The sequence below is a fragment of the Macaca nemestrina genome, chromosome 6 (assembly GCF_043159975.1).
Source record: "Macaca nemestrina isolate mMacNem1 chromosome 6, mMacNem.hap1, whole genome shotgun sequence".
In the NCBI taxonomy this organism is placed as follows: domain Eukaryota; kingdom Metazoa; phylum Chordata; class Mammalia; order Primates; family Cercopithecidae; genus Macaca; species Macaca nemestrina.
Window position 1 is genome coordinate 138,362,133 of NC_092130.1, and position 12,579 is coordinate 138,374,711.

Sequence of the window (12,579 nt, forward strand, 5' to 3'; positions counted from 1 at the left end):
ACCTGAAACTGTACAACTATTGGAAGAAAATATAGAGTAAAAGCTCCATGACATTGGTTTGGGCAATGATTTTTTGGATATGACTCCATTGGGCAAGGCAACAAAAGTGGAAATAGATAAATGGGATTACATGAAAGTAAAAGGCTTCTGCACTGCCAAGGAAACAATCAACAGAGTGAAGAGACATTTTATGGAATGGGAGACAATATTTGAATACATCTGATAAGCGTTTAATATCTGAAATATATAAGGAACTAAACCAATTCAATAGCAAGAAAATAAATAACCCAATTAAAAAACAGGCAAAAGACCTGAATATAATTTTTTAAAAAGAAGATATAGAAATGGCCAACAGGTATATGAAAAATGCTTGACATCTTTAATCATCAGGGAAATGTAAATTTAAACCACAATGAGCTATCAGCTCACAGAAGGCATAGAGTGCACAAAGATGTTAGGATGGCTATTTTCAAAAAAAGAAGAGATAACAAGTGTTGGTGAGAATGTGGACAAAAGGGAACCCTTGCACACTATTGGTGGGAGTGTAAATTAGTATACCCTCTATGAAAAATAATATGAAGCTTCCTCAAAAGATTAAAAATAGAACTACCACATGATCCATTATATTATTCCACTACTAAGTATATATCCAAGGAAAATGAAATCAGTATGTTGAAGAAATATCTGGGCTCCCATGTTCATTACTTATAACAGCCAAGAAATAGAATCAACCTATGTTCCATTAATGGATAAGTTGATAAAGAAAATGTGGTGTATATATATACAATGGAATGCTATCAGCCTTAAAAAAAGAAGGATATCCTGTCGCTTGTGACAACGTGGATGAACCTGGAGGATATTATATTAAGAAAAATGATCTAGAGACAGAAAAATAAATACCACATAATCTCACTTATATGCAGAATCTAAAAAAGTTGAACTCAGAAGTAGAGAGTTGAATGGTGGTTATCAGGGGTTGTGGGTAGGGTGGAGAGTTGAGGAGATATTGACGAAAGAACTAAAATTTTCAGTTAGTAGGAACGAGTTTAAGAAATCTATTGTACAAAATAATGACTATAGTTAATGCCTATGTATTGTATTTTGAAAATCTCTAAGTGAGTAGATTTTCAGTGTTCTCAATACACACAAAAAATGGTGTGTGTGGTAATGCATGTTACTTACTGTGATAGAACCATTCTACAATGTATCCATATTTCAAAAAAAGTTGTACACAATAAATATACAAAAAATTTTTTGATCATTAAAAAATTTCACCATTCTATCTAGTACTTTTAATGGATCATTTCCCCATGCATGATTTAATTACATAATATATTAGTCATTTGGAAAATATTGGTTCACTGACTTGTAGATTTTTCTAAATTTCATACATTTTATTACACAATACAACTAAAAAATCACTTTCATTAATATCACCATGAATCTCTTCAAGAAAAGTCTTCAAATATTAAAACACTATCAAGCTCACGGTTGGAGACACAAATTTTCCAAAAAGGCAAAATGAATTGCTTTGAAAAGTCAAATTTTTTCCATGGCAAAAAATACAGTCAGTTGTTTTTCTTGAAGCGACAAGCTCACCTCATTCTTTTTTGAGAAATGTTTGCCAATTCAAATATGAATAACCATCTGCCAGTTTATCAGTTGTCTTCCAAGTAAAAATGGTGCTCCAAGCAATAAAAGCAACTAGTTCAGCTGGCAGCTCAGTCATTTAAGCGCTTTTCTTCAAGACAAATACAATACCTCAGTATGCAGCAGACATGCTTAATGTGTAATTCCCATATGTCACACAGAATATTAATAAGCTATGTACTCAAAGGTTGAGGTTTAGCAAAATTAACAATTTTTACAGCTTCATCAAGAACATCATACATGAAACTAGCTTTTTCCCCCTTCTTTACTGTCAGTGCATGATGATGAAGAATATAATGACTATTAGTAAAATTTGATCCTACTGCCTTGCTTCATGCTAAGGTGCCAGCAGTGTTTCCAGCATTGCTTTTGTGCCATTAAATTAAATTTCAGCATAGTGAATAAAATAACATTTTAGTGTATTGTGAAAATAGTACTGAACTCTCTGAAAGGGTCTCAGGGACCCTCAGGGGTCTGTGGTTCCCACTTTGAGAACCGCCATCTCAGGTATTTAGCACAGTGCCTTCTGCATAGTAGTTATTTCAGTACCTGTTGCTGAATAATGTTTGATTGTAGCTTGGATGTAGACAGTCTTGTTTGACTTAGCATCTAACCAGGACTTTTATTTGTACCAAGTTACAGAACAGATATCTACATTAAAATGATTCAGAAAATAGAGCCCCAAAGTCCAGTATTGCAACTACTCAAAGTTTCTCCAAACTTAACTTTCCTCTAATGACAAAACTGGCATCTTTTTCAGTGGTTCACTGAATGTCCTGGTGTCTCAAAATTCTGGGAGTGATCTGTGCCAGGCTGCTGGGCATCACCTGATGAGTGGCCAGAAACTGCTTGGTTTGGCTGTGCCTGTGGCTGTGGTTAGACAGATTTAGAATTAGTTATATTGGGAGCAGCATGATACTCCTGTTTTTCCTCTTGTTATGTGCCATGTGAATTTTATCGAAGTGCTGAGTTCCATATGCTTGGTAAGGAAGAGAGGGATTCAGAGGTTAACCAGTACCATGCTCTCTAATTGCCTACGTAAGAATCTCAGCTTGATTCTTCTCTGAGGTATGTAACAAAACATCCTTCTGAAACCTCTAAGAGACAAATTCCCTTCCTCTGTTTCCTGTAAACACGTATGAATTTGTTTTAATGGGAGTCTTTTGAGTAGCAGCAACTGAAATCATGGGAAAATATTTGGCCATAGTCACTGTTGACTTTGATCACAAACTTTTCCATTTTTATCCACATCCCCAAAGATAGCTAAGTGGCCAGTCTATAATTTTACTCTAAAGTTAAACTGGACCTCAAGAATGAATGGAGAAATAGTTTTCCTTTCCTTCCACAGGCCTCCATATATACATAAGCATCTCCTGTCTTAACAGAATTTCAAGATATTTTACCGATTAAATCATGTTTTCTCAAATAAGAAATTATGGCGCATACAGCATGAACATGTGGTATTAGGTCAAAAGAAAGTCTAATGATAAATGAGAGAGAGGTTGATGAAATAGAAAGAAAAGTCAAAGTGTAAGGTGTAGTGACATCTTACCATTTTCCATTTAGTTTCATTTACTTCTTTGTATTGAAGTTCATACTCCAGAACCATCCATCCTTTCTGAATATCTGCATTGGGTGGTGCTTCCCATCTCACTTGAATATCTGCATGAATCCCAGTTAAACTGACGTTCAGTAAAGTCCAGTTGAGGGCAATAGGTGGATCTGGTTGCACTGTGCAATTCAACAGAGCATTAGCACACAGACAGACACAATTTATTATTAATGGAAGGCATTCTTCTCAGAAGACCAAATTACTTTCTATATTTTTGATCCTTCATACTCTTATTTCTTCCAATATTTTTCTTATCATAACTTTCACTTTATAAGAGAGTAACTTTTTTTAACGCAAAAGTGACTTGTTTTTAACTTTTAAATAAGCCCTTACAAAAATTCCTTTGGGAGCAAAAAAATCTGATCACTAACTATTTTCAAGATCTGCCATGTTTTATATTTCTTTTTGCTCTGATATCATAAATGCATCTGGATTTTGGCAAATGAATTCATTTTCGCTTGAAACTGAAAAAACAGAGTCAGAAAAACTTACGGAATTTAGACATGAGGCTGCTGTGGAACTAGGGGTAGAGAAATCTTTTTTCTTGCAACTATGTATGGCCTGGGGGCAGATACCTCATTTATCTCATTTCTGTGTTGTTCCCCGAAAGGCTCATCTTTGCCTCACTAATCCGTATTCTGTCAGCTGTACTTTCAAGATATAACAGAATCCAACCATGTCTCACCGCTTGCACCACTATAACCTGGTCCTAGCCATTATCCTTTTTTACTCTTCTTCAATCTTCTCATACAATCTTCCTGCACACTCTGCTAACGCTCCCTAGCTTTGTGGTCTTCCTAGCCACATGTGATGTTTTCTTCTGACATAAGAAGGAAGAAGGCATTATGCTAGTCTCATAAGTGGTGACGATTCAGTGTTTTCTGTCTTTTTCTTAACTGTCACATGAACAACTTGAAACACTGTTTTCCTCAGGTTCTATTGATATATTCTACAGTCCCAGGAAAATTTGTTGCATTCTGCTTATTAGGACCTCAAAGACCACAATTTCTCAAAGGCTGATGAAGAAAAATATGGATTTCAAAGCCAGGAACTATGTCTAAATTTATATTCTAGATGGTTCCCGGTAAATTATTGCTAGTTTTTCTGTCATATACAGAAGGCCACCTAGAGTGTTGCAAAGTGTGCATCCCTAGGGTTGACTGGAGATAACTCTACAGATACACACAGTGAGGAGCTCTTACTGACTGTCAAATGTGGTGGCCAAAGAGGGAAGCTCTTGTGTGCACCCACGTGAAAACAGGCTTTATGGTGGAGGAGCATGCTGTTGCCCTCTGGGGTCGACATCACCTTTTTAAAAACAGGGAGAGTCAAAATTTGATGAATCATGACTACATTTTGAAAATTAAATTGGAAGGATATGCAAAATGGCCAAACTACATATGCCGATACAATGGCAGTAATTCCTCAACTTTCTGGATTTGTTGGAGATTCAGGAATCCTGATAATCAAAGCTCAACCCTTTAAAGTGACCAAACTATAAAACTGGTTTTAATGGAAGATTTTTTTATAACTTATTACTTACACTACATTTGAAAAATAGAGGATATGAGACAAGGTCCTTTTGGAAAAGGCTTGGTATCACCATTACAGGCATAATAATGACCTCTCCTTTACCTCTACACATACATCTACATGCTGTATTGACAATTCCTGTGAGATATTTTAAAAATATCTGAAACTTAGTATATCCCCAAACAAACCTTTGCTCTTCCTCTCCAAAACCTGCTCTCCTTTCCTCTTTCCCATCTCTGTTAATGAGGACTCAATTCCTGTAGTTGCTCAGGATAAAAACAATGAACTTGTCCTTGGCTCATTTTTGCCTCACTAATCCATATTCCATCAGCTGTACTTTCAAGATATAACAGAATCCAACCATGTCTCACCGCCTGCACCACTATAACCTGGTCCTAGCCATTATCCTTTTTCATTCTTCTTGCTGCATTTGTCTCCCCACTGTACTCCTTTGGTCTTTGTCCCCCTCCAGTCTATTCTCCATGCAATCCTCAAGTGAAATGACGCAGTGATTATCCTAACACATTAGATCACATCACTCATCATCTAAAACCCTCCAAAGGCTTCCTACCTCACTCCAAGTGAAAGCCAAAGTCATTACAATGGTTGGGTAGATTTGACTGTCTTGTCTGTGGCATTTGGTCTCATACCAGTCTCCTCGCTCACTCTGTGCCCACCCCACCGCCTGCCTGCTGTTCAGTGAGTGAGGAAAAGCATGCTTCTGCTTTGAGATCTTTCCTCTGGCTGTGCCCCTTTGCTGGAATGCCCTTCCCTGAGACATACACATTATTATCCTCTCTAATCCTTCTTTATTCAAATGCCACTGACTCAGGGATGCCAATCCTGAAAACTCAACACTGCAACCTCTTCAACACTCCTATTCTCCTTTTCTATATTTCTCCATAGCATTGTCACTTTCCGCCCTCGCTGGGATTAGATCCCACCAGGGAAGACAGTTTCTATCCCCAGTATGGAGAACACTGACTGGCCTGAGAAAAGAACATAATAAATATTTGCTGAATGAATTGAATGAATGACAAATGTCTAACTAATACAGTACTTTAAATCCAAAGAACAGCCCTGTGAGGTAGTACCATACATACATATTTTATGAGGAAGCTGAGGCTTATAATGATTGACAACTTTCTCAAGATCTATTAGGGTTACCTTAGTTCTTTGTTTTCTTTCACTCTCAGCAACTTCTCCCACAACTATTGTGCTAGTTGTAGCTGCCTGTCATAATCTTTTACCTTGATGATCTCAGTCTTTTAACCTCTTCTACCTTTAGTCTGTCCCACTCCAATCTATGTTTCACATTGCAATAAGATTAATTTCTCTGAGGCATTGATAATGAGACAAGTGGTACTGCAAAGCCTCAAGAGTAAAAGCATGGAGGCTGGAGGTTCAAATCCCAGCTCTACCTACTAGCTGTTTTACTTGAACTAGTCCTTTAAATGCCCTGCGCCTCGGTTTCATTATTTGTAAAGTGCGATTGCAAAAGATGGTTTTTATACCTGACACGTGGTAAGTCTTTTGTGACTGTCAGCTATTACTATTCTCAAGTCATTTCCCTATTTAAACATCCTCAAAGGTACCTTGTGACAGTTAAACTCCAAATTCCTTTTTGGGGCACGAACAACTACTGATGATTTCTCCAGCTGACTAGGAGGGCTTTCTAACTGCTCCTGAGTCCCTGAACATGTGCTATTTGTTACTGCTGGAACTTAGTAGTTACTGAAAGGCAAGTCCACTGCAGTACCTGGCAACACTCACTCATGCTTTTGACCACTGTGGGTAGCCACTTTTTAAAAAATAGGGAGAGTCCAATTCCAGTTCAGAGGTAACTAAACTGTCACCATCTCTGTGCAGCCCTTCCTCATCCCTCAGGCCTGTCAATCATTCACACATTTGGCCACCACCTTTGCAGCTGTGCATTCCACATATTTCCAGGCTAACACCTCTCACACTGCACTGCAATTATCTGTGAACATGCCTGACTCCCTTCTTTGACTGTATCGTACTTATTCTATAACCACCACCACCACCACCAGAACAGTGCCTGACACATGACAGGTGTTCAGTGAAAGTCAGCCAGGTAAATGAGTAGGACTGGTCATATGCTATTGGCAGAGAACAGAGTTAGAACATGGGTTTTAACCCAGTATTCTTGCTACTATCCCATTCTGCTATCCCATTTAGTTTCAGCTCAACAGCTATACCACTGATGTTAAGGACACATACTAAATTGTCTTTGCAAAGCAATTGGGTTATCTTTACTGCTTGATACAGGTCTCTTAATCTTCTCCCTTAAAGTCAGCCTATTAGATTTTATTTGTTTCTATCTGTAACTTCTAACCACATACTCCTATCTCTTCCAGTCAGCTTATGCCTAGAAAACCACATAAAAGAACAACACATTTGGGAGAAGCAACGAGGGATTCCTATAAGCAACAAATTAGCTTTTGTGGATAGATTTTGAGGCACCAATTTCAGCTACTCAATGTCCTTCTTTGATTCTTTCTATTTTGCTGTTTATACTATTAAGGTATAAACATGAATATTCTAATTATAGTTGTTTGTTTTATTTGTTTTGTTTCCACCTTGTGTCCATATGATGGGCAAAGGATCCTCTCTTTGGATCTTTCACTTAGTTCACTGAGCTAACTGTCTCCAGTATTTGTTCTGAGATCTTATAAACATGTCTTTAAAGTGACTGTGGCTGTTTTGTAAATGTAAAATTCCAGAATGATTATGCTTTGTGATAAAGAAAATCTAGGCTTTGATTATAGCAATGGTAGAGGTCAAAGGCCAACGTATTTCAGTGAATCTGAATATAAACATCCTATCAAATAATTAGGAAGTAAGAAATCCTAAGAATATATTAAGTTTACCCTTTGCAATAGAACATAAGAACACAACACAGCTTCAAAGATATCCTAAAGGAAAAGACTCCACAAGGTTCCTATTCTTTTCTTCACATCATTTACTGCCAGGTTACTTTATGTTAAAGTCAACTTAAGTTCCCCCTGCCCTTTTCCTCTTGTTCACCAGCTGATCCCATCTCCTGTAAAACAGATCTCCACGTATCTATAGAACACTGTTACTAAGTCTTCCTACTTGATTATACTTGGACCTTGCAGGCTTCCCCATTTATTTAGTGTAAAACTATGTCAAATGAAACAAAAACCTGTGATTTACCTATTTCGTCAACAGAGAAACACTTTCCATCCACTGTATCACCATTGCTAGTTAGCTTGATACAATAAGGTATCCAGACGGAGGTAAATGATGAATTAAAGTAACAGCTGTTTTCCCCAGCAGAAACATAATCAGGGCATTCTTTCCATTCTTGAGTCCGTTCTTGAATATTCCTAAAATGGAGGATTAAAAAAGATTAATTGTTCCAAAAATCATGTTGTAGCTGAAGTCCAAGTAAGGTGCTTGATAGTCTGATTCAATAAATTGGAACACAAATATTTTGTGAAGAGGTGTTTTAGCAACACCATTTCCAAGACATATCACATTGGTGGACAATATCATCAGTGTCTGAAGACTGCTAAGAGGCCATTTGGTGTTTCTGCCTATGGTAAAACCTTCCGTTTATTGAATGTATATGCTATGCCTGGTCATAAATTGATTCCTATGGTAGGTACTTTATTATGCCCGTTTTATAGATGAAGGTTCTGAGACTTAGGGACATTTTAAAAATGTTCATTAAAACAGTACAGAGAATCACCCCAAACTAGAGAGTCCCAGAGAACAGTGAAAGTTTAGACCTGGCTGTTTTCCCAGCCTATGGTGAAAGAAACTGAGGAGACAAGTTGATGTGTGCTCCGGGCAGAGTGATGCATTACATCCAGCACCAACACTGTGTAGATATAAAGATAAGTAAGTTGTGGTCCCCTAATTTCAGGCTAAAATAAGACTCAAATTCCCATCTGAGTAGTTTTTTGGGCCTCTTATATTCATTACATTGATATTTAATGAGAATTGGTTATGTCTAAAACATAATGACAGACACTATGGGGGATTCATAGATGTCTAAGGAATTCCTCCTGCCTCAGAAGGAAAGAGTAAAAAATGGTATTACAAAGCAATGTGGGTAGGTGCTCATTAGTAGTGCTCTCTAGGGTCCTTAAAAGTTCAGAAGAGGGAATGATTGCTGTGGCTCTTCATGGAAGGCTTCAAGGTGGAGGTGTATTTTTAGCATTCTTGAAGGATGGGTAAAAGTTTAATAGATGGCAATATGGCAAGGAAGGGAGGAAACTGAGAGGTCAGAGGGATTGAGGTAAGGAAGTATGGGCATGACTGTGGTAAGGGAAGCAAAAGGCAATGGAATGACAGGAAAGTTTTCTTAAATTAGAATTGCTACTTGGGTGAGGTAGTTCATTATCCCCTGTTATTCACTAGCCTATTAATTGAGAAGATAATTTATAAGTCAAAGGGACATAAAACCACGTAATCTGTGGTTGTGGAAGATGAGGTAGGAATGGCCTGTGCAGCCAGAGGCTCCTGTGGCTCACAGGCCAGACTGTGGAGGTTTGGGACCATCCCTCTGTGGGATGGGTGCTGGGCAGCAGTGGACAATGAGGACATTGCAGGCTGTAAGGAAGGGAGGACCTGGAAGGAAGGGATGCAAAGCTGGGAGAAGACGCCTATTTCCTTCTTATAGCTGTTTCTCAGGCTGGTCTGCTTGGCACTAGGAGAAAACCTGTGTAGTATCAGGGGGTACTTGAGACGGCTGCTCCTCAGCTGTTGGAAGGAAATTGGGATTTAAATGGCAGGGACTCCAGGGGCTGAGATAGTGAATTGCTGCTTTGGTTGAGACTCTTAAAAGTTGCATATGCTGGCTGGGTACGGTGGTTCATGCCTGTAATCCCAGCACTTTGGGAGGCTGAGGCAGGTGGATCATGAGGTTAGCAGTTTGAGACCAGCCTGGCTAACATGGTAAAACCCCGTCTGTACTAAAAATACAAAAATTAGCTGGATGTGATGGCATGCTCCTGTAATCCCAGCTATTCAGTAGGTAGGCTGAGGCAGGAGAATTGCTTGAACCCAGGAGGCAAAGGTCGCAGTGAGTCAAGATCGCGCCACTGCACTCCAGCCTGGGCGACAAAGCAAGACTCCATCTCAAAAACAACAACAACAACAAAAAACAACTGGCATGTGCTTGAATGAGATTCATCTCTGATGCAAAAAGTAAGTGGGCAAAAGGCAGAAGAAAAGATAAGGGGGTGTGTGTGTGTATGTTTGTGCGTGTGTAAGCATGTGTGTATGTAGAGTCAGAAGAAAAATGCTTAAAAAAATTAGGAATAGGTGGGTCGTTCATTGAACTATAGTATGCTTAATTTGACATTTACTTTCAAACTAAGTAAGAGTGCATTAAAGAGAGTAGTTGTAAGAAGATTGCCCAGAAAATGAAGCTTTCACATAATAGAAGGGATATCAAATGTACTTAGCATAAGTGATAGTATAAAAGTTAGAAAACTCAAAGTATTAAGACGTCCCAAAGATGTAGATAGTGCTCAACAGGTCTGGATTTCTAAAATATTAGCTCTTTCATGATTCACAGAATTTCTCAACAGTGCATGTCAGTACCTTGGTCCCCATGAGGACTGTGTATAAAACCCTGTTTAGATTATCCCAAATCCATGAACTCCACAGGACAAACAAAGCATTTATTTTAAGCATGATGGATCAGAAACAGCTAGTTCAAAACACTGCTTCCAACCTCTTTCTTCATGAACCAATGTTGAATTTCGCTTTAAATAAATATTTATAACTTATATTTTAAACTATTAAATGTAGACAAGAACCCAAATTAGCTCATAAAACAGATACTGTGTCACTTGCCTTCTCCGGGTTGAATGTCTCTACAGAAGACCCAAATCAATTCATGGAAGCTACCCTTTGCTCTTACTCCCAAAAGTTAAGTGCTTTAGGTTTGCTGCCAGACTATCTTGTGAAATGGAAGGGGTGAGAACCATAGAAAGAGACTATCATTAAAAATAAGAATAAAGAGCAGAAGAAATGTTTTTCATCTAAAGACAACCAACTGGAAAAAATAATAAAAATAAAACCTCATTTATGTTTTTAAGGGCAGCTGTTTTCATGACAGAAAGCTCACATGTTTTTGGCTTTAAATTCAATACTTTTGTTTAAGAAAAATGAAAGTAATAATGCCCTTTCTCCCTACTGATTTTCCACACAACCTTGTATAGAAAATAAAATTTCTCTTAAGACTAGGGTAATTTTTGAAGTGGGGTTGAATGGGTATGGAAGAGGTGAGGGACACAACTTTAAGGACTGAGTGTTCACATGCCCAGTTCCTTTAAAAATACAGCTTTTACATGCAAGGAGCTGAGAGCAGAGCAGCTCGAACGTGCTTCCCAGAGCCTCCTTTTGCCATGCCTGTAATGTGCATTCATCCCGAGTCCCCTGCAAGCTCAGAGGCTGAATTTGGCACTATCGCCATCACAGGATGGCAGAGACTGTTTTGAATCAGCTGCTTTAACATGTGGAGGCTGCCTCTTCTGCCAGCTACCTGGCAAGGAGCAGAGCCACGCAAAACACACAACTGCCTGTAGGGCTGTGCCTGAAATGTCGTGTTGACAGCCTGACATGTTCACATTCCATTGTGCTTTAGACAGGCCAGGCCAGCAAACTGAAACAACTGCACCTCCCACTGACTCTGGTTTTGGATAAAATCCACAGTTTTATTTATGTGTCAGGGATGCGAAGCATGTTTCTATAGTTTCAGGAGTTGCCTGGCAACTGAGTTCTAAGAAACAATGACAAGAGTCAGAAAGTGCATTTGTATTGTCTTCTTTGTGAAGTGGGCAATGAGAAGTCAAATATATCTGTACACTAATCAGTCCAGTCCAATCCTGATACTCCTAATCCCTCAGTTTTACCCTTCTTCGATAAACTGGGCTGTGGGCTCATAGTAGTTTGGCTAAGATATTCAAAATAGTTATATTTTATAGAAAAAACACAAATATCTAATTTTGTAAGTTTGGGTTGGCACTTAATCATGAAGTTGTACTTACTCTCCTGGGATTCCAAACACTATCAGGGTAAAATCTAAGACATCTTTCTGAATATGTCTGAAATTTTCCCTCTACCCAGTCACACTTTCAGCAGCATCCTTGGTAGTGTAGATGCTGGATTTGAACCAGGGATGCTGAAATGACTGGGGTGTGCATAAGATGCCTGTGGAAAGAGTTATGTGACGCTGATTGATGAGGGCAAGGGACATATATTTATCAAGGCTTCATTCCTTTCGATTTCTCTTTTTGCTTATATTCAAATTTGGTAAATACTGAGGTAGCAAAAAATTATTTTCATAAAGTGGACCCAGCTTAAGAGGTTATTCTGCTAATTTTCTTTACAGTTTGGCTAATTGTGCCTGCACAAATAACATAACGATTCCACACATTTCAAAAGTGTCATCAAACATACTAACTTCATGTCCGAATGTGTTTATAGAAATCAACTTTGTTTACAGGCCCCAACCTCTTTGTGGTGTCAGCCTTAAGGAAAAATATAGTATAATTGGTGCCCAAACATTTCATCTTCACTTCACTTCATCCAAGAGACCTCTCTTACACTGAAAGGTGGGGAAGGTCCACTTGGTTGCTAACTCCAAGTATTTTTTTATCTGCAAATTAAGCAGCAGCTCTGCATTAAAATGGTCTTATACCAATAATTATAACAATTTATTGGTATAAATGGTCTTATACCACTTATAGTCATCTTTATAGTCCAGGAACTGGATTGCTATA

General features: G+C 38.3%; 1 protein-coding gene across 4 annotated transcripts in view; it reads right to left on the reverse strand.

Moving 5' to 3' along the window:
* LOC105487459 (growth hormone receptor) overlaps positions 1–12,579 on the reverse strand; it is a 314,004-nt gene that overhangs the window by 18,874 nt on the left and 282,551 nt on the right. For all 4 annotated transcript variants that reach the window (XM_011750909.3, XM_071098979.1, XM_011750910.3 and 1 more), the window contains 2 exons: positions 7,994–8,166; positions 3,203–3,381 (listed from right to left, as the gene is read on the reverse strand). In XM_011750909.3, the coding sequence (XP_011749211.2) occupies positions 3,203–3,381; positions 7,994–8,166 (352 nt within the window). The remainder of the gene's footprint in view (positions 1–3,202; positions 3,382–7,993; positions 8,167–12,579) is intronic.